General features: G+C 40.5%; 1 protein-coding gene across 7 annotated transcripts in view; it reads right to left on the reverse strand.

The window, feature by feature from the left end:
- Positions 1–2607: 2607 nt before the first annotated feature.
- Positions 2608–22987, reverse strand: part of ZNF793 (zinc finger protein 793) — a 36508-nt gene continuing 16128 nt past the window's right edge. For 4 of the 7 annotated variants that reach the window (XM_049902247.1, XM_049902245.1, XM_049902248.1 and 1 more), the window contains 4 exons: positions 15012–15057; positions 12289–12424; positions 11661–11756; positions 2608–9663 (listed from right to left, as the gene is read on the reverse strand). In XM_049902247.1, coding sequence (XP_049758204.1) covers positions 8681–9663; positions 11661–11756; positions 12289–12424; positions 15012–15026 — 1230 coding nt within the window. In that variant the 5' untranslated portion in view covers positions 15027–15057 and the 3' untranslated portion in view covers positions 2608–8680. Of the gene's footprint in view, positions 9664–11660; positions 11757–12288; positions 13386–15011; positions 15058–22987 lie in introns of those variants that run through there. The other 3 variants (XM_049902251.1, XM_049902250.1, XM_049902244.1) reach the window with 2 other exon arrangements.

A 22987-nucleotide genomic window follows, 5' to 3' on the forward strand; every position in this document is an offset into this window, starting at 1 on the left:
TCTGGCCCTGTGCTGACTGATGATATTGAGTTTTTCCATCCTCTCTTTCCACAGATGTAGTCGATGTGATTCCTGTGTATTCCATCTGGCGAGGTCCACGTGTATAGTCACTGTTTATGTTGTTAAGAAAAGGTATTTGCAAGGAAGACGTTGTTGGTCTTGCAAAATTCTATCATGTGATCTCCAGCATCTCTTCTATCGCAAAGGCCATATTTTCCAACTACCAATCCTTCTTCGTTTCCAACTTTTGCATTCCAATCACCGGTAATTATCAATGCATCCTGATTACATTTTTGATCAATTTTAGACTGCAAAAGTTGGTGAAAATCTTCAATTTATCTCTGTCCTTAGTGGTTGGTGTGTAAATTTGAATAATAGTTGTATTAATACGTCTTACTTGTAGGCATATGGATATTATCCTATCGCTGACAGCATTGTACCAGGATAGATCTTGAAATGTTCTATTTGATGAAGAATGCAACACCATTCCTCTTCAAGTTGTCATTTCCAGCATAGTAGACCATAACGTCGTCCAATTCAAAATGGCCAATACCAGTCCATTTCAGCTCACTAATGCCTAGGACATCTATCTTTATGAGTTCAATTTCATTTTTGACAACTTCCAATTTTCCTAGTTTCATACTTTGTGCATTCCACTTTCCAATTATTAATTGATGTTTGCAGCTGTTTCTTCTCATTTTGAGTTCTGCCACATCAGCAAATGCAGGTCCCAAAAGCTTGACCCCTTCCATGTCATTAAAGTCAACGCTACTTTGAGGAGGTATCTCTTTCCCAGTTGTCTTTTGAGTGCTTCCCAAGCTGAGCGGCTCATTTTCTAGCACTATATTGGACAATGTTCCACGACTCTTCATAAGGTTTTCACTGGCTAAATTTTTTCAGAAGTAGACCGCCAGGTCCTTTTTCCTCGTCTGTTTTAGTCTTGACATTCAGCTGAAACCTGTCCACCATGGGTGACCCAGCTGGTATCTGAATACTGGTGGCAAACCTTCTGGCATCAGAGCAACATGCAAGCCCCCACAGTACAACAAACTGATAGACACATGGGGGTAGGTGCAAGTATGACTTTGTAAGCATTATTTGGAGATTACTTATGGATTAAGATGTGCCAATGTGACAAGGGGTAGACTTTGATGGTTAATGTTATCTGTCAACTTCGCTAGGCTATGATTGTATGATTTGGCAGTCACTATGTAATCTATTTTGTGATCTGATGTGATCATCCAATCAGTTGAAAGGGGAGTTTCCTGGGGGGTGTGGCCGGACCTCCTGTATTATAAATTGCAAAGCTCTCTCTCTGGCCCCTGCACTCTTTTTGTCACCTGACCTCCACCTCTTTTCCAATCTTTTTCTTTTATTCTGGAATTTGTCTTTCCATATCTTCTGCCAATTTTTGTATTTAGTTGATTTTTCTTATTTTTTCAAAATTGTACTTTAGATGAAGGCTTATAGAACTAGCTTCATTAAACAGTTAGTACACAGATTGTCTTATGACGTCGGTTACCAACCCCACGACATGTCAACACTCTCCCCTCTCGGCCTTGGGTTCCCTATTACCAGCTTTCCTGTCCCCTCCTGCCTTCGAGTCCTTGCCCCTGGGCTGGTGTGCCCCTTTAGTCTCGTTTTGTTTTATGGACCTGTCTGTCTAATCTTTGGATGTAACCTCCACTTCTTGGGACGTAAGCCTGCAAAAACCTTCAGCCTGCTGCCTGACCCACGGATTTGGGACCTGCCAGCCCCTACAACTGCATGAGCCATTTTCTTTAAGTAAATCTATATATTTATATATAAATTTATATATTTACGCTCCTCTAGAAAACACAGATCAAGACATTCTGTTTAGTGGAGAACTCCCAGCAGGCACATCTGTTATCTGTGCTGTCATGACGCCCATAAGCAGTATGTTACTCATTTAGACCTCTGCCCTAACGCTCACTTAAAGGAGTGCAAGGAATTTCCCTGATAATGTAGGTAAGGTCCAAGATGGCCCCCCAATGACCTCTGCATCCTTGCAGTCATGCCCTTGTGTAATTCCCTCTTTGAGTGTGGCTGGGACCTGTAACATGCTTCTAACCAACAGAATATGGCAAAGGTGATGGGATGTCACTTCCATATTGTGACATCCATATTGGATACAAACTGTTTTCCTTGCTGGAAGCAAGCTGCTATGTTGTGAGCTGTTCTTTTAAAAGGCCAGTGCGGCCAGGAACTGAGGGTGCCCTCTAACTCACAGAAACCTGAGGTAATAAATATATGTTGCTGTAAGCTACTAAGTTTGTGGTAATTTGTTAGCTAGTAATAGAAAACAAACATGCCTGAGTTACAAAAGTTAAAGATCAATGTCCACTATGGTCATAATTCAGTGTTTCTCATTACTTATGTTCTTCCAGGAAGAGGATATTTTGTTTTGGGCTAATGATCAGAGGTGTGATCCATAACAGCAACCCACCCTTGGCTGCCCACCAGAATTACTGGGGATGCCCAAGCTACTAAAATGATTTCTGGGGCTGGGGCCCATTAATACATACTTAAAACAAACAAACAAAAAAAAAACACGACTCTCTCTGCAGAGTATCTCGCCAAAGATATTTATTAACCACAAAGGAGAAAAAATGCTTTATAAGTGGAATAATTAGCAGTGACCACCTTAACCAAGTGATTGTTAACATCACCAGTAAAACATATCAATATCATATATCCTCTGATATGATGCACTTCTGTGGTATTACTGCCAAAAATGTAAGAACCTCAACAGAATCAGGAAAAAACACTGGATAAAACCCAAATTGAGAGATATTCTATTAAAAAAAATTGGCTAATATTCTCCAAAAGGAGCCCTGGTGGCGTAATGGTTAAGAGTTTGGCTGCCAACCAAAAAAGTTCAACAGTTCAAATCCACCAGCCACTCCTTGGAAACCCTATGGGGCAGTTCTACTCTGTCCCATAGGGTCGCTATAAGTCAGAATCGACTTGACCATGAGTTTTTTTTTTTTTTTTTTTTGGTTCATCCTCCAAATGTGTGTAAGTCATGAAAGACAAGAAAAGACTGAGGAACTGCTACAGATTGGAGGAGATGAAAGAAAAATAACTAAATGCAATCTGAGATCCCAGGTCGGATCATGGGCTACATAAAGATCGTCAGTGAGAAAATCAGTGGAATTTCAGTAAATTCTATAGTTTAATTACTGGTATTATATCAATGTTAATTTCCTAGTTTTGATAATTGTACTATGGTTATACAAGACTTTAACATTAAGGGAAGCTGAGGGAGGGATATATGGGAACTCTCTGTTTTGCAACTTTTTTGTAAGTTTAAAATCATTTCAAAGTAAAAACAAACAAAAAGCCTCTATTTGAGGGTTTCTGAAAGTCTTTACTTTTGCTCTTCAAAATCTACACGTTTTCCTCTTACTTTGATGATATCACCAGCGTTGGGCTGGGGGAGAGGCAGGAGACCATGCCAGAGAGCCATCTTGTCAGAAAATAGAAATATTTGCAAGGCTTCATGCATTCTGAAATATTTTTCCCCTTTGTTTTTCAAATTACAAAACTAATATATGTAATAATGAGTAAAACAATACAAAGACATTTAAATAAAACAACTACTTATATTTCTCTTCCCCGCCAAGGTAGCCAATGTTAACACCTTGGTGCGTACCCTCTCACTTTCTCCTTGTTCACATAAACATGCACGTGCATATATAAACATACAGGCGTTTATAAAAAGCAATTTAAATAGAAACAGAATCATACATATTATTCTGCAGTCTTTTTAATTAACGATATGCTATGAACATTCTCACAAATTGTTATAGTTCTAGCTCCCCCTTCCCTCTCCCAAAATTTCTTTACTCACTCAGACACATGAGATATACTTTTTTTGTTTTTGGTCTAGTCATCTACATACTTTTTCTTTTGGCTTTCCTTTCCCTCTCTGTCTGAATCCCCTATAACCTATAACAAGCCCCCCTCAACCCAACACACTCTTCTATACCTTTTTCCATGCATATAAAACCATACACAAATATGGACACCACTTATCAGTCATAAACTAGGGGCATTTCGTCACTTGTTTACAAAAATGGGGTCATACATATACTTTTCTCTATCTTGCTTTTTTTCAGTCAAGAAAATACTGTGGAATTCCTTTCAAGTCCACAAATATTCCATTAATTTGTCCACTTTAATGGCTGTATAAACATCTGTGGAATGGACATACCTCCCCCTCCACATTTCCCTACTGATGAACATTTATTTTGATTCCAGTGTTTTTGACATCAGTAATAATTTTACAATAAATGCCCAAGTTCATCTGTCCTTTATGTACTGGAGCTTTTATTTGTAATGGGAAGATTCCTCAAAGTGGCATTGTGGGGCCAAACGATTTGTATGTTAACTTTTAACAGACACTGCCAGATTGCTTTTCAAAAGAGCTGTAGCAACCTGTTTCCCCCAGCTGTGTATAAAAACATCCTATGTGCCTACAGCAAAAAGCATTCCTGCTCTTAATTTTGCCAGCCTGACTGCGGAGTGTTATCATAACTTCAATCTACATTCCCCAAAGACTCCTAAATAAGCCTAGACATTTTCTGATATGTCCATCGGCCACCTGCATTTGTTCTTCTCACAACTGTCTTTTCATGTTTTTTAATATTTATCTTGATGTTGAGAATATACACAGAACATGTATCAATTCAGTAATTCCTACATGTGCAATCCAGTGACACTGATTACATTCTCCAGGTTGTACAACCAGCCTCACCCTCCTTTTCCAAGTTGTTCCTCCCCCACTAACATAAACTCACTGTCCCCTAGGATTCCTATCTCATGAGATGCTGTTGTCAATTTGATCCAATATAGATAAATCTTAAAAGAGCACAATGCTCAAGGAAGACATTCTTTACTAGTTAAGCTAAACAATTTTGGTTTAAGAAGGCTTCAGGGGATATTTCTGGTTTAAGGTTTAAAGACTATCTCAGGGCAATAATTTCAGGGGGTCACCAGCCCGTGGCTCCAGAAAGTCTAGAATCCATGAAAATTTGAAATTTTCCCCCGTCTGATCAGAATTCTTCTATAGAATCTTTTATCAAAATATTCAGTAGTAGTAGCTGGGTACCATCCAGTTCTTCTGGTCTCATAAGAAAAGGGGCAGCTGATCATGGAGGCAATTAGCCACACATTCCATTTCCTCCTCCTGCTACTGACTTTGCCTCTTACTCTGTTCCTCCAGGAATACAGAGACCAATTTTTGTATCTCAGATGGCCACTTGCAAGCTTTTAAGACCCCAGGGACTACAAAACTAACTAGGAGGTTGAACAGACACATTAAACACAATATTAGGCTAATTAACTGGGCTGTCCCATGAAACTACGACCCTAAACCTCCAAACCAAGGAACTAAATCCCATAAGGTGTTTGGTTGTACATAGTAGCCTCAGCAGCTAATCTTTTTTTTTTTTTGTCGTAAATATATCTATACACAATTTTTTCAATTCAACTTTTTACTGGTGTGCAACTCATTGCCAGCAATTATAATAATCAGCTGTGTAACCCTATCCTTAATCAATGAAATTTATTCACACTCTTTACCTATGTTTTGCTACTGGATTGTCTTTTTCCCGTCAATTTGAGGAATACCTTTTCTCTGATGTCCTCTGTAGATATTTTCTCCCAATCTATTGTGTATCTATTTTGTTGATGACACCTTTTGTGATTTAAAAGACTATATATTTTATGTATTCAAATATTATTCTAAAATAACTTTTGAGTATTTTAAGCTGGTAATCTCTCCCAACTCTGAGACTATACATGTAGTCGCCTTGATTTTAAGTATTTTATTGTTATTTTATAATTTTAAGTCTACCTGGAATTTATTTTTAGAGACAGTGTGTACTGTTGGTCCAACGTTTTACTTTTGCATATTACAAGCCAATTATGCCAGAATTCTTTTTAAATAAACTACTCCTTTCCCCTATGATTTTTTATTCCACTTTTTCCATGTATAATAAAACCTCATATATACTGAGGTCTATTTCTGGATTTTATATTCTGTTCCCTGATGTATTCATTTATTTCTTTGCTACTGTTATATTAATTTGATTAGAGTGGCTCCATATTATATTCTGATATCTGGTATAGCATTTTTCTTTTTCATACTTTTCTTGTTTATTCTCAGTCTTTTTTCTATATGAATTTTAAGATCATTTCATTAAGTTAAAAAAAGATCATTGAGTTTTAGTGTAATTCCAAAGGAAATGCACTTTAAATTATTAGGTGCTTGTTTTGATTGCAAAGAAAAGCTCTTGATTTCTGTACCCTGCCTTCTCAGAAAATGATCTTAACTAAAAAAAAAAGAAAAAAAATTAGTTTCCTCATTTATTGGTATATAATCAAACCATCAGCAAAAAGGAAGACTTTTACCTTTTCCATTGTTTATACCAGTTATTTTTCTTTTTTGTTACTTCACTGGAACCTCCAAGACAATATTTAAAAATAATAGACATATTTGATAATAATAGAGATAGTGGCACCCTGATTTCCAATACTATTAAATTCCTGGGCTTTTTTTTTTTTTTTTTTGTAACAGGACTCTAAATAGCTACCATCTATTACAATTTAATTTACATTAGAGTAGAAATGGCTGCAAATTCTCTTAAATGCCTTGTCAGCGTCTATTGATAGTTTACATGAGTTTTCTTTTAAGCTATTAATTTTATTGATATACGGTAAGACCCGATCATCCGACTTACAGACAACTTGTACTTGCCCTTTAATGTTACGTAAATTTGCCCTCACTTTGAAACGATCTAACCAACCCCTACTCACAACAAATTCTTCATCACAATCACCTTCGCCTGCTGCACACGCAGCTTTCACATCATTGAAAAGGCTTCAAACCTCGTCTTGCACTGAAGCGAGGCTCAGTAAGAGCTGTATGCACCTGTTCTGACTCACCTACGTTCGACTTAAAGACATACCTAGGAATGGATCTTGTTTGTAACCTGGAGATGCCTGTACTTCCTGTTACTGAACTGGCGCTGGGTTCTTGGAATAACTCTGGTTATTCCGGTTATCACAATATAGCATTCATTAAGTATACTGCTGAAATTATTTGCTGTCACTTTCATTATAATTTTTGATTCTGTATTCATGAATGAGACTGGTCTGGAGTTTTCAATTTTTTGACTATCTTCACTAGGTTTTAGTGTTAAATTTATTCTGACTTCATAAAATAAATTGGGGAGCACAGTTCATGGACTGAATATTTTAAGTAGCAGTGGAATTACTCCTTCTGGAGAGGATAGAACTAATCATGAAAGTAGCTAGGCCTAGAACATTTTTCAGTCATAGATCTTCAATCACTTTTCCAAATTCTTCAACGGTAACTGCCCTACCAATTTTTCTACTTCATATTACAATTTCTATAACTTATATCTTGCTAGAAAACCACCTGTATCTTGTTTTAAATATGCTAGTCAAGAGATGTATGAGGTATCTTCTATTATTCTTTTACTCACTTCCACATCTGAGGTTATGGCTCCTTCCTCATTCTGGATCAGGCATTTTTAAAAGGGAGACAAATTTTGAACAACGTAGTTTCCAAGTAGCCATTTCTTTTCTTGTATGGATGACACAGCAGTTCAGGGAAGCAGAGAGATTTTTTGAAAGTTGAGATTTAGTGTCCAGGGTGTTCACAAGGAAATATAAGGAAGATAAATGGACATTGCTGAATTAATTTGAAAAAGGTAAAAGAAAAAAAAAAATCTCCTTCACAGGTCTCTGCATGAAACATTTCTGGATTATAAAAAATAATAATAACACACAAAAAAAAAAACAGAGCCATCTAAGACCCATAAAAAGAGCATCCCTTCTATTAACACGTCGTAAGCTATTTTAAGCAAGACTAACGGGAATAGTGCACAATATACCAGAGTCACACTACTTTTTGTCAAATAGTGCATGTGTTGAGTAATCAAGTTTACAGTATTTTGCTCTCTCAGCATCAGGTTGTTAAACTATTCCTTAACTTTGCATTTTCAACATAAATAACTATGTTTTTAAAAAAGTGTTTTGCTGAGTTAATAGGTTTATAATAAAACATTGATTTATTACTTAAGAAAGGGCTCAGTAACAACTGCTATACCCACTAACATTTATTATGAAAAGATGGAGAAAATGTAGGTGGTATGTTAAAGTTATTTTAAAATAGCTGACCATGTTATTTAAATTACTATTGTTGGTTTTCGTATATTATGACACCAAAAGACAATGGTGGTATCTAGAGTGTAGAAAACCTTGGTCGATGGCATTCTATGTACAATATGGTATATGTGTTTGATATTCAAAATTTATGTTAAATTCATTTATAATTCCAAAATACAAATAATACTTATTAAGTGGCTCATTGAAGAATGTACCATAAGACACCTCTAAGTCTCTTCACATACATTTTGTATTTTGTTGTCCTTCCAATTAATACATTTTTGAATTTTCATAAGCCAGGGTGACCATTTCTATGGTTTATAAAGTATTTTCTATAAAAGTCTGTATCATAATTGGAGCATGAGTTCTGTTATGGCATAACACTTTGCCCAAATTCATTAAGGTCCTAAAATTTCTCCTAAGGATGAATTTCATGACATAATGAAACTGGGTATCTTGCTCAAGGCTTTCCCACAATTATTAGGTTTTCATTCCTGTAGGCATTGTTCCTAGCATGAATTTTCTGATGTCTACTCAGGTTTGTTTTCTGGTAGAAAGCTTTGCCACACTCATTGCACCCATAGGGTTTTTCTCCCGTATGAGTTCTCCAGTGTTTATTGAGACATGACTTTTGGCTAAAGGACTTCCCACATTCTCTGCAACAATAGGGTTTTTCTCCAGTGTGCATTTTTCGATGTACATTGAGATACGATTTCTCACCAAATGACTTCCCACATTCACTGCACACAAAGGGTCTCTCTCCTGTATGTGTCCTCTGATGTTCTGTGCGGTGTGACTTTTGGGTAAAGGCTTTCCCACAGAAGAAACATTCAAAGGGTCTTACCCCAGTGTGAATTCTCTGGTGTTTAATGAGGGTTGACTTATGTGAAAAGGCTTTCCCACAGTCAGTGCATCCATATGGCTTCTCCCCAGTGTGACTTCTCTGATGCCTAATGAATTCAGACTTATAGCAAAAGGCTTTCCCGCACTCACTACAGACGTGGGGTTTCTTTATAGGTAGAATCCTCTTCCGTTTATACATAAGAGAATTGGTTACTGATGGTTTAGACATAAGTGCTGAGTTATGGCTGAAAACTTTCTCACACTGACTGCATTCCCAGGGTTTTTCTCCATGAGGTCTCCTGTCATGATTCATAAACTGTAACAATTTCCCATATCTGTAACATTCATCTTGCTTTTTTGAACAGTTTTTCTTAAAACCAATCAAATTTAAATTATGCTTCAAGCTCTTTCCACATGGATCCCAGTTACTGGAGCTCTGAATTGAAGGAAAAAGTTCAGCCCTCAGAAGAGATATTTTCCCAAACTTATTACATCCATGGCTTCTTTCCTTGGGCAATGTTTTCTTGCTGATGAATGTACCTTGCCTCAAAGGTAGGTCTTGATGTCTTTTCCTGTGGACATTAACTTCCCAGGAGTCTTCTGGAGAAAGCACAGTGAACCATTCTTTATGAGTCTTTCTAATATTACGACCTGGAATAAAGCTACTTGAGAATTGCCCTCCAATTTAAAGGGTACACAATATATGAATAGAGAGCATGTAACCAAGGACAATGAAGGGAAGAGTGTTGTAAGGGTAGCGAAGATTCAGAATACTAGCATATATGGAATGAAATGTTAGTGACAGAGTACAGAAATAATTTTGAAGAAGACGGGATGATATTTTAAAGCACGAGTTAGCAAACTCTTAAAGGGCAGGAGAATAAATATTTTAGGCTTTGGGGGCCATACAGTCTCTGCTGCAATTACTCAACTCTGCTACTGCAGTGCAAAAACAGTCACAGACAATATGTGAACACATGGATGAGGCTGTGTTCTGATAAAACTTTATTTACAGTAACAGGCAGCCAACCCGGAGGCTGGAGCTTGCTGATCCCTGTTACAGAGGAAAGGGGATTTAATGTCATAGAGCATCTTGCTGCACCACGTGTGGTTCTCCAACAGGCAACCTCAGCCTCACCTGACAGCCTGTTAGCCGCGGAGAACCTCAGGCCCCAGCCCAGACCTACTGCATCAGAGTCAAGTTTTAACAAGATGCCCAGGTGACTCTTAAAACATTAGAGTTTGGCAAGCACTGACATGGCGGTCAGTAGGGGAGTTCATCACGTTGGGTTAGTGGCCAGGCAAACGGCAGCAAGCTCTAAGGGGAACTGGATAAGAGAACGGAATCAACAAAGTTAAATAAGACTTAAAGCAGGGTTTCCTGACTTGGTAGATAGAATTCAGGGGGGTTGTGAATTTGGATAGGAAAAATATTACATCTTTATGTTTTAATAAGCTCTAAACTGAATCTAACATTTCCTTAGGTTATGAATGTAAACAATAAAATACAGTTGTATTAGCAGTTCCTGTGACTTTGTGTTGGTTTGTGAATACGATATTTTGTCACATTATAGTTGTTGGCAAAAACACCAGTTGTGAGCAACATGTGGTCTCAGAATGGATGGGCTCTTTGAGAGAGTTACACCTGGGGAGGACAACCAGGTTTGGATGACCAAAAATGCAGCTGCTGCGGGGAAGGAAAGGGCTGGGCTGGAGCCAGGGAAACAGAGGGTACAGGGCACCCAGAAAGGAGGGCTGACCAGATATATTTTTGTGGGATTTACAGTTAATCAACAAAATTCTTGAAAGAGTCAAATGAAGCAGAAACACACCCTGGAGGGCACCAGTGTGTAGTGGTTTAGAGCACTCGTCCTGGAGCCTAACATGAGTTCAAATCCCTGCTCTGTCCTCTACCTGCCGTATGTCTTTATAGACAAGTTTTTCAACCTCTCTCTGACTGAGCCCTCACTTATAAACGGGTAATGAAGCTGGCAACCTCACAGATGTTGTAAGGGTTAAATGTGTCGCTATATGTAAAGTGCTCGGGAAAGACCCTGGTATAACCGTGAATGCTCACTAAGCGTTAGCCAATAATCCTAACGCTGCTACTGCCACTACCACAACTACTGAGAGCTGGATGTTGGTAACTCCAAAGGCCACGTTTTAGGGAGAAGCATGAAAACGACCCGAAGGTTTTTTGGTTTGTATACAGTCATGCACTGCATAACGTCTGTTCAGGCAATGTCCGACCACATACATGTTCGTAGTCTGATGAGGTTATAACAGAGTTCAGAAATCCTGATCGGAATCGATGCACGTCACAAAGCAGCACCCATTTGTTATTACGAACCATGGTATGTATCTCGAACTTTTTAATATAATAGGCTTTATGATGGGGGTTGGTTCGTAAGTTGGATGTCTGTAACCCCAAGACTGCCTGTATATAATATGGTGTCTGCCCAATGTCCAAATCACATAACGTCCTATTTCACAAAACGTATTGTGGACGTTAAGTGATTACAACACTAAGTAGCATAAGAAGACTCTGAGCAAAATTTCCAAGGTGCCAGCCCCTTTGCTGGATTTATCACACTCACCCCGACAGTGGCAACCTGGGCACGCCACCTCAGAAATCCACGGCGCTTCTTCCCGCTCCAGTTTGAGTATCACATCTGGTTTGGTGCCTTCATAACCTGTCCCAGGGAAACGATCCAGGCCTTGGGCTGAGCTCCTTGGTCTTCGGGGTCTCTCAAGGGTGAGGACATGCAGTTTTAGAGGCTGTACAACAGATGGTGTGCTGGGAGCAGACTGTAACTGTACACACACCTCATCCAGAACCCAGAAGGAACTTGAATCTAGGACCACTGAAACTCGGGCCAAACTCAGCGAGGCAGCACAGTACAAGCCTATGAACGCAGACTGTGCAGCCAGGCTGCTGGGGGTTCAGACCCCGGTGGATTACCCTGGGCACGTTGCTTCACCTCTCTATGGTTCTGTTTCTCGATCTGTAAATTAGTCATGTTAACAGCACCTACCTCATAAGGCTCTTCTGAGGCTTAAATGACTTAATAGTTTTAAAGTGACTAAAACTTCCTGATACGTAAGAAGTACTAGACAAGTGTTAAATAAATAAATTAGATACCTCAGAAGCTCTACTGCTTTTAGCAACTGAGAAAGAAAGGTGGTCATTCAAGCCTGTAAGTTATACAGTGGAGCCGTCCTTACCCACTGAGACGAGGTTGCTATAGGTCTCCAGCATCACGTCCCGGTACAGGGCCCTCTGCGCAGGATTCAGGCGTTGCCACTCCTCTTGGGTAAAGCCCACAACCACATCCTTAAATGACACCAATTTCTGTGAGAGCTGAAATGATTGACACTGAGTCATGTGGAAAAATGTTGGCAGGAGTGGACGGGTATTGACTTTTACAATGTTCACAGGTCAAAGCTTACAGTGATCATTTATGTAGCCATGATTCCTTTTATATTTCTAAAAACCCAGTGCCGTCAAGTTGATTCCAACTCATAGCGACCCTACAGGACAGAGTAGAACTGCTCCATAGAGTTTCCAAGGAGCACCTGGTGGATTCAAACCGCCGACCTTTTGGTTAGCAGCTGCAGCTCTTAACCACTACGCCACCAGGGTTTCCTTTATATTTCTAGCTTTGTGCTATAGAGAAAAACAAAAATCATGCTGGAAAGTGCCCACTGTTATTCATACTTAGAGTCAACAAATACTGACTGGAGACCCACTGTGTGTCTGGCCCAGTGCTGGCTGCTGAGGACACAGTCTCAGATGGCTCCTGACCTCAAGGAGCTCGCACCTGGAACAGGGAGAGCAACACGTAAAGCCATCAGGGTGACAGGTGTCATAACAACTGTGATGGCAGGACATCCAGCTACGGCATGCAGAAAGAGGTAAATGAGCCGCTAAATTGCTCAGGGTCTGGTCTGGCTTCCAAGCTTAGGGATGCAGGGAGCTGAGTCTTTTCTGCCAGAAGCTGGGGAAAGAGCTTTCCTTGCAAGAGGAGCAGCAGGAAGTAAGGCATGGAGGCAGAAACGTGATTTTAAGGGCAGGAAGTCACTCAGAGTGACAGGAGAAGGGTATGCAGAGGCTTGTGAGTGATACAAGGATAGGCTTTAAGGTAACTGGGACTCTATCAAGGGAGACAGGTGTGTGGAAAGCACATTCTAGAATGTACATGATGAGTTTCTTACATTTTCCATGAAGTCATACAGTGGTAACTCTAAGCTTACTGTGAAAAGTCGAGGATATATATTGTACCCACAGAGTTACGACTAAATAACATGGCAAAGAGTTGTTCCTAAAATAAAGTATAAAGAGTTAAAAAAAAAAAAATTCAATTAATCCACACAAACGTACACAAAAAAGAAGGAATAGAGGAATAAAAACCAATGGGACAAACAGAAAGTAGATACTAAAACGAGAGACACAAATTTGCCCCTACCAATAATTACACTACACGTATTTTAACGTGAAGACTAAATATCCCTAAAAGTCAGAGGCTGTCAGACCGGATAAAAAAGCAAGACCCACCTATACTCTGCACACAAGAGATACGCTTCAAATACAAACTGACAGCTAAGTTGATATCAGCCACATGAAGGCCCCGCAGGGAAACGTCTTCAGAAGGAAGTAGCTGAAAAGCTAGTCTTCCCCTGGAGATGACAACAAGCCTCTTCCTCACAGACAGTGCGAAGCATGGACTAACTGTGTCTGGCTTTTTGCTGGGCTGCCAGGAAAACCAGTTCATGACTCTCTCAGGTGCTCTACTTTGTATATCTGCATTCCAGCAAAAAATATTCCTTGTATCACTGTTGTAATATCAAGTTTGGAAACTGCCTGAATGCCTAGAAATGGGGAACCAATGAAATCAGTCATATCCCGTGCATACGATGGAGCATTACACACCCGATAAAAAGAACAGTGTGACTGTAAGTACTCCTATAGAACAATCTCTAGGATGTTTTAATTGGTGGGAAACTGGAAGAGCAGTACACATAAGTGTCCTGCCGTTGTACAAACATGCAGACAGGAGGCCGTGGTGTCCCACCCAGATCCCCCTGCAGCAGTGAGGTGCTTATTATCCCAGATGATGGGAGAAGGGTGGCCGCTGAGACACTCTCTGAGAACTGCTCTCAGCCAAAGGGAGCTGCCCCACCCAAGGTTATGTCCACTCCCTGGGGCAGCCCACAACCAATGGCTGGGTGATTCTGGAACAGGAAGGGCCCCCTGCCTCCAGTCAGGACACCACTGAGGGCCACCCTAGGTCCCTTGCATCTTGTAAGATTAGCTAAGGCCTTTGTTCAACAATGCCCTCTGCCCAACCCTGCTCCCCTCGCTTCCTTACAGGTGCTGTTCGAGAGCCTCCCTAGTAAACCTCCTGTATGCAAATCTCCATCTCAGTCAGTTTTCTTGAGCACCCAGCCTATGACCAAGTGCATTTTCCCCAAGGAAGGAAACTAGCATGCTTATTTTCACTATGTGCACATTTGTACCTTTGCATTTTTTTAAACTCATGCATTTCCCCTTCAAAAAACATAAGTAACCAAAAATAACTCCTGCAGTCTTCTTAAAACCAAACAACAGCTTCGCTAAACAAGTGAAATATGTCTGCCTCGAGCATTACACTCTTTTAAGAACGTCTAGATGGCATCAAAGCGACAACAGCAATGTGAAAAGTTAGATAGAAACCTTAGGGGGCAGTGAGTTTATGTTAGTGCAGGAGGAACAACTCAGAAAAGGAGGGAGAATGGTTGCATAACTTGAAGAAGGTAATCAGCTTCACGGAGCTGTACGTGTAGAAACGGCTGAACGGGTGTATGTTTTGCAGTGTACGTTGTCCGTAACAACAAGATACATTTTTTAAAAAGTAAAAATAAAATCTTAGATGAGAAAAAAAGTAAATTCCAATAAATGTCACACTCACCTGGTATTCAATCATTTTCTGCTATTCTTGGAAAAAGAGCTGAGACCTGTGAAGACAGAGATGGGAGCAGGGAGGGGGAAGTTGGAGAAAGAGAGAACAGAGAACAGCCTTGAAGGATGGACCAGGCTCGACTTCCAATTTGCAAATCACCTATTGTAAATGTTGTACAAAAATAATGCTTTAAATCACAGTTGGCAGAAGAAAAATGGTGCCTTTAGTCACAGCTGTGGAGACTGCAATGAATCATCCACTCAGAACTCCAAAAATACCCACCGCCATAGAGTGGATTCCAACTCATAGCGACCACATAGGGTTTCTAAGGCTATAAATCCTTATGGAAGCAGCGTGCCATATCTTTCTCCTGCAGAGCTCCTGGTGGTTTCGAGCTGCTGACTTTCTGGTTAGCAGTCAATCGCTTCACCCACTGCACCACTCAGCTCAGAGATACAGAAAACACTGTCCAGCTGCCACCGGGGAAATAACAGTTTGCTAACCCAAGCCATGGTGTTTTCAATCGCCTCCTAAGCATGAGAAAGCTTGCCAACGAATAAGGAAGACCAAAGAAGAATCAACACCTTTGCATTACGGTGCTGGTGAGGAATACTGAGTATACAATGGATTGCCAGAAGAACAAACAAATCTGTCTTGGAAGACGTATAGCCAGAATGCTCCTTAGAAGCAAGGACACCGAGATGTCATCTCACATACTTCGGACATGTTAGCAGGAGGGACCAGTCCTGGAGAAGGACATCATACTTCATAAAGTAGAGGGTCAACAAAAAAGACGAAGACCCTCAATGAGATGGATTGACACAGCGGCTCCAACAATGGGCTCAAACATAGCAACAATTGTGAGGACGGCGCAGGACTGGGCAGTGTTTTGTTCTATTGTACATGCAGTCGCTATGAGTTGAAACTGACTCGATGGCACTTAACAATAACACACACTACCAAGGAAGAACTGAAAGTTACGAAAAATAAAACAAAACCAACATCCTTAAAACTTAAATAATTGGACCCAAGTGTATACTGCACAAAGGCTTCTACAACTGCTGTGAAAATATTATGAGGAATACAACGCAAAGTAAAATAGTTGTATAACATTTGTTCAATGCTCAAATCATGATAACAGGTAATTACTATAAGGCTAAACCTTGTTATTTATCCAGTAGATTATTTTTAAGTGTTGTCATTAAAAAATAATTTTCAACAGATGAAAGCAAACAATTGTTAGTTTTAAGCAAGGCGTTTAATTAAAGAAATAACTATATGGTACACAAATTAAAAAGAAAAAAGGATAAATCATATTTTAGGAGTGTAAATAAGTATTTTATGATGTACTTGAATATTTAATGTTAGAACTGTATTAGAATGATCAATGGGACAAGTCATGATTTTTAAAACAGCCTTTTGTGGCTTTTCTCACTGAAATGACCCAGAGTGATGTCACACTGTCTTAGTCATCTACCCAAACCAAACCAAACCCAGTGCCATCGAGTTGATTCTGACTTATAGCGACCCTATAGGACGGAGTAGAACTGCCCCATAGAGTTTCCAAGGAGCGCCTGGCAGATTCGAACTGCTGACCCTTTGGTTAGCAGCCGTAGCACTTAATCGCTACGCCACCAGGGTTTCCCTTAGTCATCTAGTGCTGCTATAACAAAAATACCACAAGTGGATGACTTTAACAAAGAGAAATTTATTTCCTCACATTAAATAGGCTAAAAGTCCAAATTCAAGGTGTCAGCTCCAGGGGAAGCCTTTCTCTGTTGGCTCTGGAGGAAGATCCTTGGCATCAATGTTCCCCTGGACTAGGAGCTTCTCCTTGCAGGAACCCTGGGTCCAAAGGACGCACTCTGCTCCTGGCACTGTTTCTTGGTGGTACGAGGTCCACCCCCCTCTGCTTGCTTCCCTTTCCTTTCATCTCTAGTAAGATAAAAGGTGGTGCAGGCCATACTCCAGGGAAACTCCCTTTACACTGGATCACGGATGTGACCTTACTTAGTAAGGGTGTTACAATCCCACTCTAATCCTCTTTAACATAAAATTACAATCACAAAATGGAGGACAACCACGCAATACTGAGAATCATGGCCTAACCAAGTTGACATATATTTTTGGGGGGACACAATTCAATCCATGACATAGCCCAACTGGAAAAGCCTGCTGTCCCCCACGAGAACCCAGATTCTCATCTCTACCACTAATTTCCACTAATAAGAACTGGAGCTCCTCGGAAATTGGCTCAGTCCACATCTGGAGCAAATAATACAAGATGTAGCTCTGTAATCTTGGGGGTGTCAGACAGCTGTATACTTCTTCGGAGGATAAGTCCTATCCAGGGTGCTCAAGATCTTAGTCTGTAAAAACCATGAATTTATAATGATATTCAAAATCAAAACATTAAAATTCATTTTCTTGTAAATAATCAGTACTATAATTACAGTGTGACAACTATAACATGGGGGATACCCATTTCTAAAACATTCATGTTTCAAAAAATACAGTATTCAGTACAAAACATTAATAATGTTTAAGGATTTCGCTCACAGGAACAAGAGACTCTCTAAATAGACCTGAATATACTGTGCCATTATCTATGCCCTGGAAGGAAAATCCACAACTAGGAGTAACGAGAACTCTCACACATGGCTTGTTCGAGTGTAAGCTGGTTCACCTATTTGGAAAACTGGTCACATCTATTAAAGCTGAACACAGAATCTCCTATGACCCAGCAGCTCCGCTCCTAGGTCTACACTAGAGAAATAAATACATGTTGCCAACAGAAAGACTTGGATAAAAATGTTCATTGCAGCTTTCATCACAATAGCCCCAAACTGGAAACTGCCCAGAAGAATAAGCTGTGGCACACCCATGCAATGAGGTACCACCAACAAGAAAAAATAAATAAACCGCTGTTATCTGTGCAACAGCACGGAGAAACCTCACAGACATTGTCAGTGAAAGAAATCAAGACGCAGAGAGAACACACTGTGTAATGCCATTTCTATAAAGTTCTAGAAGAGGTAAAACTAACCCATGGTGACAGAAGACAGAATAGAGTTGGGAGGGTGGAGGTGGACCATAAAGGAGCCTTCTAAGGTAGGTGTCAGCAAACTTTTTCTGTGAAGTGCCAGGGAGTAAATACTTTAGGCTTTGTACATCATAAGTTGTCCGTCACAACTGCTCAATTCTGTCGTTGTAGCACGAAAGTGGCCACAGATGATAATACGTAAACAAGTGAGTAGCGCCACATTCCAATAAAACTTTAATTACAAAGATTGGACAAGGGCTTCCATAACTGTTTCACAGGCCATAGTTTGCTAACCCATTTTAAGGTGACAGAAATGTTGACCTGAATGGTGGTTACGTGACTGTATACATAGTTTAAAATTCATCAAACTGGGGAAGCGGTCTAAGATGGTGGCATAATCAGACACCTTACAGCGTCTCCCTCACAACAACACTAGAGAAAACAAGTGAATTGGATACAGATGACAACTTTGGAGCCCTGAGCATCAAAGGCAAGGCTGAGAGTCAGACCAAACGCCTAAGTGGAAGGAGAGACTACAAAAACCATGGACACAGAGAATTACGGATCACAGGTGCCCTGACAGCCAAACCTGCAAAGCATGTCATATTGAGACAAAGCAAGCAGCGTTCCCAGCTGAAGTCCCCATCATGTGATGCTGCCAAGCAGGAGCAACAACTGTACCCAATGTCCAGAGCCAGACAGGGGTGCTCCCCAACCTCCAAAAGTTTAGTGCACTCACCACATTCACGTCTTCCCCAGACGCTGGTGCCAGAGGCCCACAGACCTGTGGTGCCCCTCCCACCTACCTCATCCATCCCTTCCCTTCTGCATGCACTTGCAAATCAGAGGCACCCCCCACCACCCCACCCCATGTGCCAGGAGCCTGAGGACTGGCAGTGCCTGCTCCTACACCCAGCCATCCATGTGGGGAAGAAGGATGGACGGCAACCACTACTCCACGCAGCCACCTGCGCTGGGGACCCATGGACCAGCTACACCTGTGCCTATGCCCAGCCACCCACGCTGGGGGCCCACAGACTGGCGGCACCTGCTCCCACACCCAGGCACCAGTGCTGGAGGCTTGCGGACTGGCAGCACCTCCACCTCCACCCAGCCACCTGTACCAGGGGCTCGCAGACTAGTGGTGCACCGTTCCCTGCGTAGCGTTCTAGTGGACGGGGGTGCACCCGCTGCGCACGTGTGCCTGCCTCACCCCACACACTGCCCTTCAGCAAGCGGAGGCTCACACTTGCTTCAACTACCCCTGCACAGCCCCGCCCACCCAAGGCCCTTGGTGCAAGTTTCCATGCCACCCACCCGATGATCACTGACCCATACACCCTTGCCCCCAACCGTTCGGCAACCGGCAGTGTGCACACACACCACCCAACCTAGTAATGAGTGAGAATGCTCCCTGCACCCATACCCAGATGACCAGCAGACAGACACATCACCTCACTGGCAATGCCAGCTACATCCTGACAGGCGCCAGCTACAACCCTGCCCAGTGATGAACAGCAGACCCTAGCGCCCTCATCTAACGTCCACCCACTGCAACAGCACACATTCCACACCCAGTTCCTGCAAGCCGTTTGCACTTGCGCTGAAACTCCTTCACATCTCACCGCCTACTGAGACACAACTTGTCCACTCAGAGCAGGCATATCTCGTCCATTTCTGTAGCACTCCTGGATGGCAGATATGGGGAAATTCTGCTCTCACCTCCACAGAATGCACTAACCACTAGAACCAAATTTAATGCCTTGGAGACTGCTGGCAATAATAAATCGTAACGAAGAAGGAGGATAAGATGGTTCAAACAAGTGGGCAAAATAAAAGGGCAGAAAACCTTCCTGAGGAAGAAATGGTAATGGAACTACCTGACAAGGAATTAAAAAGGCTTACATATAGGATCCTCAAAGAGATCAAGGAAAACACAAACAAAACCTACAAGAATTCAGGAAAACAATACAAGAAAAAAAATGACAAAATAAATGGACAATTAAAAACCATACAAAATCAGCAACTAGAAATTAGAAGATTAACAATAAAATATCAGAAATAGATAACTCACTGAAAGGACACAGAAGTAGAATTGAATCAATAGAAGAAACAATTAGTGAAATAGAGGACAAATCTCTTGATACTAACTTGTTTGAGGAACAATCAAAAAATGGATGAAGAAAAACGAAGAAACCCTAAAAGTTATGTGGGACATTATCAAGAAGAACAATTTATGTGTGATTGGATTCCAGATCAGGAGGAGGCCAAAAAAAAAAAAAAAAAAAGGCACAGAGAGCTTTTGAGCAATTGCTGGCAGAAAACCTCTCTAATATCATGAAAGACGAGAAAGCTTCCATCCAAGAAGCTCAATGAACCTTATACAGGTTAGACTCCAAAAGAAAGTTTCCAAGACATATCATAATCAAACTTTTCATAACCAAAGACAAAGAATTCTGAGAGCAGCTTGGGAAAAATGAAATATCACTTACAAAGGGGCAACAATAAGAGTAAGCTCTGACTTCTTGTAGAAACCATGCACGCAAGAGGGCAACTGGATGACATATATAAAACCCTGAAAGAAAAGAATTGCCAACAAAGAATCATTTACCCAGCAAAACCGTCTCTCAAATACGACAGTAAAACTAGGATATTCCAAAATATACAAAAATGAAGGGAATTTGTAAAAACCAGACCGTTACGAGAAATATTAAAGGGAGTTCTTTGGACAGAGAATCAATGACATCAGAACACAACCTGAGATTAAGAACACAACAGCAACACCCAGAGACCAACACAGAAAGAACTCTTAAAAGTAAAATAAAGCTACAAAACTGAAAATGGAACCAGAGATATCGATTTGTAATTCATGATAACTTCAAAACACAAAGGGGGAATAAATGGTATAGGTATAAAACTTCCAAATGGAGATGAAGTCAAGGCAATATAAAAAATAACAGATTGTAGAGAGGGCGCAAGGCAGCACGCTCACCTGCAGATATAGGTTTGGTTGTGCATATTTCTACATACATAATTGTAGGTGCTGCATGTATATTGATATAGACAATAGAGCCCATGAGGGGCGGAGTCATGAAAACTTCTAAGACATAACCAACACATCGCTGGACGAAGTTCCTAGGCTCAAAGGCAAAGGACCATAGGACTGGGGGACATCCACATCAACTGACACAACATAGTTCATAAAGACAATGTTCTGCACCCTACTTTGGTGAGTAGTGACTGGAGTCTTAAAAGCTTGTGAGTAGCCATCTAAGATACAACTACTGGTCTCTTCCCATCTGGAGCAAAACAGAGTGAAGAAAGCCAAAGACCCAAGGGAGCAGTTAGTTCAAAGGACTAAGGGACCACAGGAACCTCAGCCTACAGGACCCTAAGACCAGAAAAACTAGATGGTGCCTGGCTACCTCTACCAACCACTCTGAATGAGATCACAATAGAGCGCCCCGGAAAAACAGGAGAAAAATGTAAAACAAAAAAATCAAATTCACAAAAAAGACCAGATATTACTGGTCTGACAGAGACTGTAAGAACTCCTGAGACTATGGCCCTAAGACACAACTTCTGACCTGGAACTGAAGCCATTCCCAGAGACCATCTTTCAGCCAAATGACAGACAGACCATAATATAAACAGTAACACCCAAGAGGAACGCGCTCCTTAGAACAATCAATCACACAGGATCAAACGGGCAACACCTGCCCAAAGGCAAAGATGAAAAGGTAGAAAACCTGGACAAAAGGAAACAGGGAACCCAGGGCGGAAATGGGGAGAGTGCTGACACATTGTGAGGAATGCAAGCAATGTCACGGAACACTTTACGTACAAATTGTCAAATGAAGAAACTAATTTGCTCTGTAAACTTTCCCCTAAAGCACAATAAAAAGAAATTTTAAATAGAAAAGATTTAACAGGCTGTTTTAAACTTAGGAGGATAAAGGTAAATTTCAGAATATCCACAATTAATACACCTACTCGCTAAAAATGGAAAAGAAGAAAATCTTAGACTCAGTAAACACAAAATCAACAACAAAGAAAAAGGAGAGAAAATTAAGAAGAAAACAGAAACTGTCATACACACACAAAAAAGCATAACAAAGTAAAAGCAATAAATTCATACCTATTGATAATCACCATGAATGTAAATGGTTTAAATGCACCAGTCAAGAGACAGAAAGGGGCAGAATCGATAAAAAAACATGACCCATCAATATGTTAGACACAAAGACACAAATAGGTTAAGAATCAAAGGATGGAAAAAAATATATACCAAGCAAACAGTAACCAAAAGAGTAGGAGTGGCAATATTAATCTCTGATAAAATAGACTTTTAGTCAAAATCTATCACAAAAGACAAAGGCATTAAAAAAAAAAAAAGGATGGAAAAAAATATATACCAAGCAAACAGTAACCAAAAGAGTAGGAGTGGCAATATTAATCTCTGATAAAATAGACTTTTAGTCAAAATCTATCACAAAAGACAAAGGCATTAGATAACCATTAAAAGGTCAATCCACCTTCAGGAAATAATCATAATAAATATTTACACACACAATGACAGAGTTCCAAAATACATAAAACAATCTTTAACATATTAAAAAGAGAAATAGGCAGTTCCACAATAACAGGAGGAGACTTTAACACACCACTTTCAATGATAAGACCGACAACTTGAAAAAAACTCAACAGATACAGAAGATGTAAATAACACAATTAACCACCTTGACCTCACAGACATACAGAACCCTCTACCCAACAGCGGCACAGTACATATTCTTCTCCAGCTCATAGGGACCATTCTCCAGAAGAGACTACATTTTAGTCCACAAAGTGAGCCTTAAGAAACCCCCAAAATACCAAAATAATACAAAGCATCTTCTCAGATCACAGCACTATAAAACTTGAAATCAATAACAGGGAAAAC

This window comes from Elephas maximus, chromosome 11 (assembly GCF_024166365.1).
Source record: "Elephas maximus indicus isolate mEleMax1 chromosome 11, mEleMax1 primary haplotype, whole genome shotgun sequence".
In the NCBI taxonomy this organism is placed as follows: Eukaryota; Metazoa; Chordata; class Mammalia; order Proboscidea; family Elephantidae; genus Elephas; species Elephas maximus.